Source organism: Theobroma umbraticum, unplaced genomic scaffold (genome assembly GCF_002168275.2).
Source record: "Theobroma umbraticum cultivar Fairchild unplaced genomic scaffold, ASM216827v3 scaffold_204.0, whole genome shotgun sequence".
In the NCBI taxonomy this organism is placed as follows: domain Eukaryota; kingdom Viridiplantae; phylum Streptophyta; class Magnoliopsida; order Malvales; family Malvaceae; genus Theobroma; species Theobroma umbraticum.
This window is the reverse complement of record NW_018397267.1, coordinates 2,988,555-2,991,336: the sequence shown is the minus strand read 5'-3', so window position 1 is coordinate 2,991,336 and position 2,782 is coordinate 2,988,555. Positions and strand designations below refer to the sequence as shown.

Sequence of the window (2,782 nt, the reverse complement as noted above, 5' to 3'; positions counted from 1 at the left end):
ACTGTTGCACCAGAACAAAAACCTTCCGTTAATCCAAATTCTTTTCAAGAATCTGGTTCTCCCTGAGTCTCCAATGAAACAAAAGTTGACCATGAGATGGGAGTGACCTCCCCATCATTCATGCCAAATTAACATTCACTAGTCACGTCTGGTCTCTTTATTATCACCATTAAGCAATAAATTTAATCACCCTTCTTTTTTTAATCACAGGGTTATTTGTTTAGACTAGAAAGAAAGAGAAAACAAAGAGGGAGGAAATGATGATGCTGATGCTGAGGAACCATTACCATGATGATAGTATGCTTCCTTCTTCAAGCAAGAATGAGAAACATTTTTGAGTGACAGGATTTTGCTTCTACATTTGTAACAGTTTCGACCCGCGTTGAGGGGGGCGCAGGTGCAAATTTTGGTCATAGTTTTTCACAACTGACGTGCGAATGTTGTTATTTTCTTTGTACATATCATTTCCAAGAGTCAAGAAAGTCCACACATCAGTTCTTCACGTTGAATTTGTACAAAAGAAAAAAACCTTCGGGTTAGCATTATTATTACTGCCATGTTAATTGTTTTCTTTGTTGCTGTTTCGCCCACACTAGGGGAAAAGGAGTGCAGAGGGCTTCTCTGATCCATTTTTTTAAGACTAAATATAGGGTCCAGTTTCACCTTTCGGTGACTTTGTTTCTCTATTTTTCGTCCTTTTTTTTCATAATTAATAATCTTGGGCCAGGAAACTAAAGGTGTGAAAACTGAAAAGAAATTTTCCACTGTTAATTGTTTGACCAGGATGGTTGCGTCGGTGCGGTTGGTCAGGGCCTTTTTGGTCAGAGACACAGAGTCAAGACCTGCCCTGTTTCTGAAATCTCTGGTAACTGAAGACTGTAGTAGCCGATTGAGTGACTCCTCCACGGTTATGCTCGTACGGTAGGTTATTAAAATCACCATCATAATGGAGACACGTGTCCCTACGGTTGCGTGTTCGGATTTTTGGCCACTTTGGTTAGACAAGTACATTGTTCATGCAACGTAGAAAGTACACACGCGACATGTTATTCAACCTGATTGTTTTTATGAAAGCCTCAACATGGTAGATGAAGACAAACCAGAGTACCTCAAGTTATGGGATAAAAACTTCAATCTATTTGTTTTCTCAAGCCAAGGGAATCAAATTTAGGTAAGAAGAGCAGTTCAGACTTCAGAACAGGACATGCTCTTTTACAAATTAGTACTACATGAGACTGGGTATTAAAGGTTTTTGGAGCTCAATAAAACTGGCAAAAAGTTGAGTTAGATTTCTTAAGGTAAAGCTGCCATGAATCTCACTTTTCCCTCTGCTTTTTCACCAGTGTTTGAGGATGAATTGCTGGATCATGTCCAATCTCACACTGTCACCTACCCGTGTGGTGCTTAGATTTCTAGTTTGAATGTCTGAGGAGCCTGAGATCGAAGTTCGCCCCATTTTGCTTAAAAGAACAGAGCCTAGCCCAAAGCGCACAGAAAATCAAATACAAGCACAAGAAAAAAGAAGCCCTTTCTTAAGCTGATGAATTACATGCTTTCATGGGATTCACCAAAAGGCCCAAGATCAAGGCCAACGAAGCAGTGTTTCAGTTGCACCCCAAGCTGGTTTGTTGGAGTCTTTAGTTCAACGTGGACCGATCATATATATGCAGGACTAGTCCCAAAAGATTCAAAGTCAAAGCAACATGGCTCTGATCAAACACTCAAAGCCAATTTTGCTTACATCCATTCATATTAGATATCTAAGGCTAATGGGAGCAGTTTTCTTGTAATGACAGATCCCGTAACTGATTTCATTTCTTTGCTGTAAATTTCTTGCAACTCTGTGTGTTTATTTTTTTCCCGTTTTGGTACTACAAAATTGACTAATGGAGCAAACCATACCCACCCTTTCATTTGTGTGGAACTTTCTTGGTTATTATTGGCAATATAAAAACTGTTCAGACTACAGAGAATGACAATGAGATGGGGAACCAGGCTTACCTGCTTGTGTCATACTTTATAAATGTTTAGTTCTTGGCATTCACCAATTTTCCTGAAAAGTTTATAGAGCATGGTAGTCTATATTCATTGCTGACAAACAGAGAAAAGGTGTGGAGAATGAATATTCCAATCCAGGCAGCGCGCGCGAAAGGACGTGAAAACATTACCATTCACATTGCTTTTCGATACCAAATTTCCCACTGTGCATGTTTATTCTTATTATTATAGAAGCGGGGAACCGCTCAAGCTATGTAAGAGTATAAACTTCATCTCGCTACTATGCTAAACATGCACCCCACAGTCATGGATGATTCATTCTTCAATTTTCTCCTTTCTATTTTGTTGATACAACGTTTCATGGGCAGCTTAGCTGTTATAACTGCAGCAAACCTCACCACAGGTCAATACGCATTGCTCGAATTCAAAGACAGCCTTAATCCCGACACCGTATTAGCAAACAATTGGACCAGCTCTACTTCTGTTTGCAACTGGGTTGGTGTTTCATGCAGTTCTAACCCTGAAAGAGTCACCTCCTTAAATCTTCGCAGCATGAATCTTACAGGAACCATTTCTCCCCACCTTGGGGACCTTTCTTCTCTCCTCTCTCTCGACTTGAGCGGCAACAAGTTTAACGGCTATCTACCTTCGACGATTTATAACTTGTCTTCTTTGCAAATCATGGACTTAACGTCTAATGGACTATCTGGTGATTTCCCAGATGACCTTTGTAGTTACTTTCCCAAGCTTCAGGTTCTTCATTTGGCTTTCAATGGGTTTTCTG

The 2,782-nt window shown here is 40.0% G+C and overlaps 1 protein-coding gene across 3 annotated transcripts in view; it reads left to right on the top strand.

Annotated features, from left to right (window-relative positions):
- The first annotated feature begins 2,304 nt into the window (after nt 1-2,304).
- LOC110424363 (uncharacterized) overlaps nt 2,305-2,782 on the top strand; it is a 6,672-nt gene continuing 6,194 nt past the window's right edge. For all 3 annotated transcript variants that reach the window (XR_002445897.1, XR_002445896.1, XM_021438919.1), the window contains exon 1: nt 2,305-2,782. This exon is cut by the window's right edge and continues 144 nt beyond it. Coding sequence is in view for 1 of the 3 variants with exons in the window: in XM_021438919.1 (XP_021294594.1) it covers nt 2,305-2,782 (478 nt within the window). In the remaining 2 variants the exon portion in view is untranslated.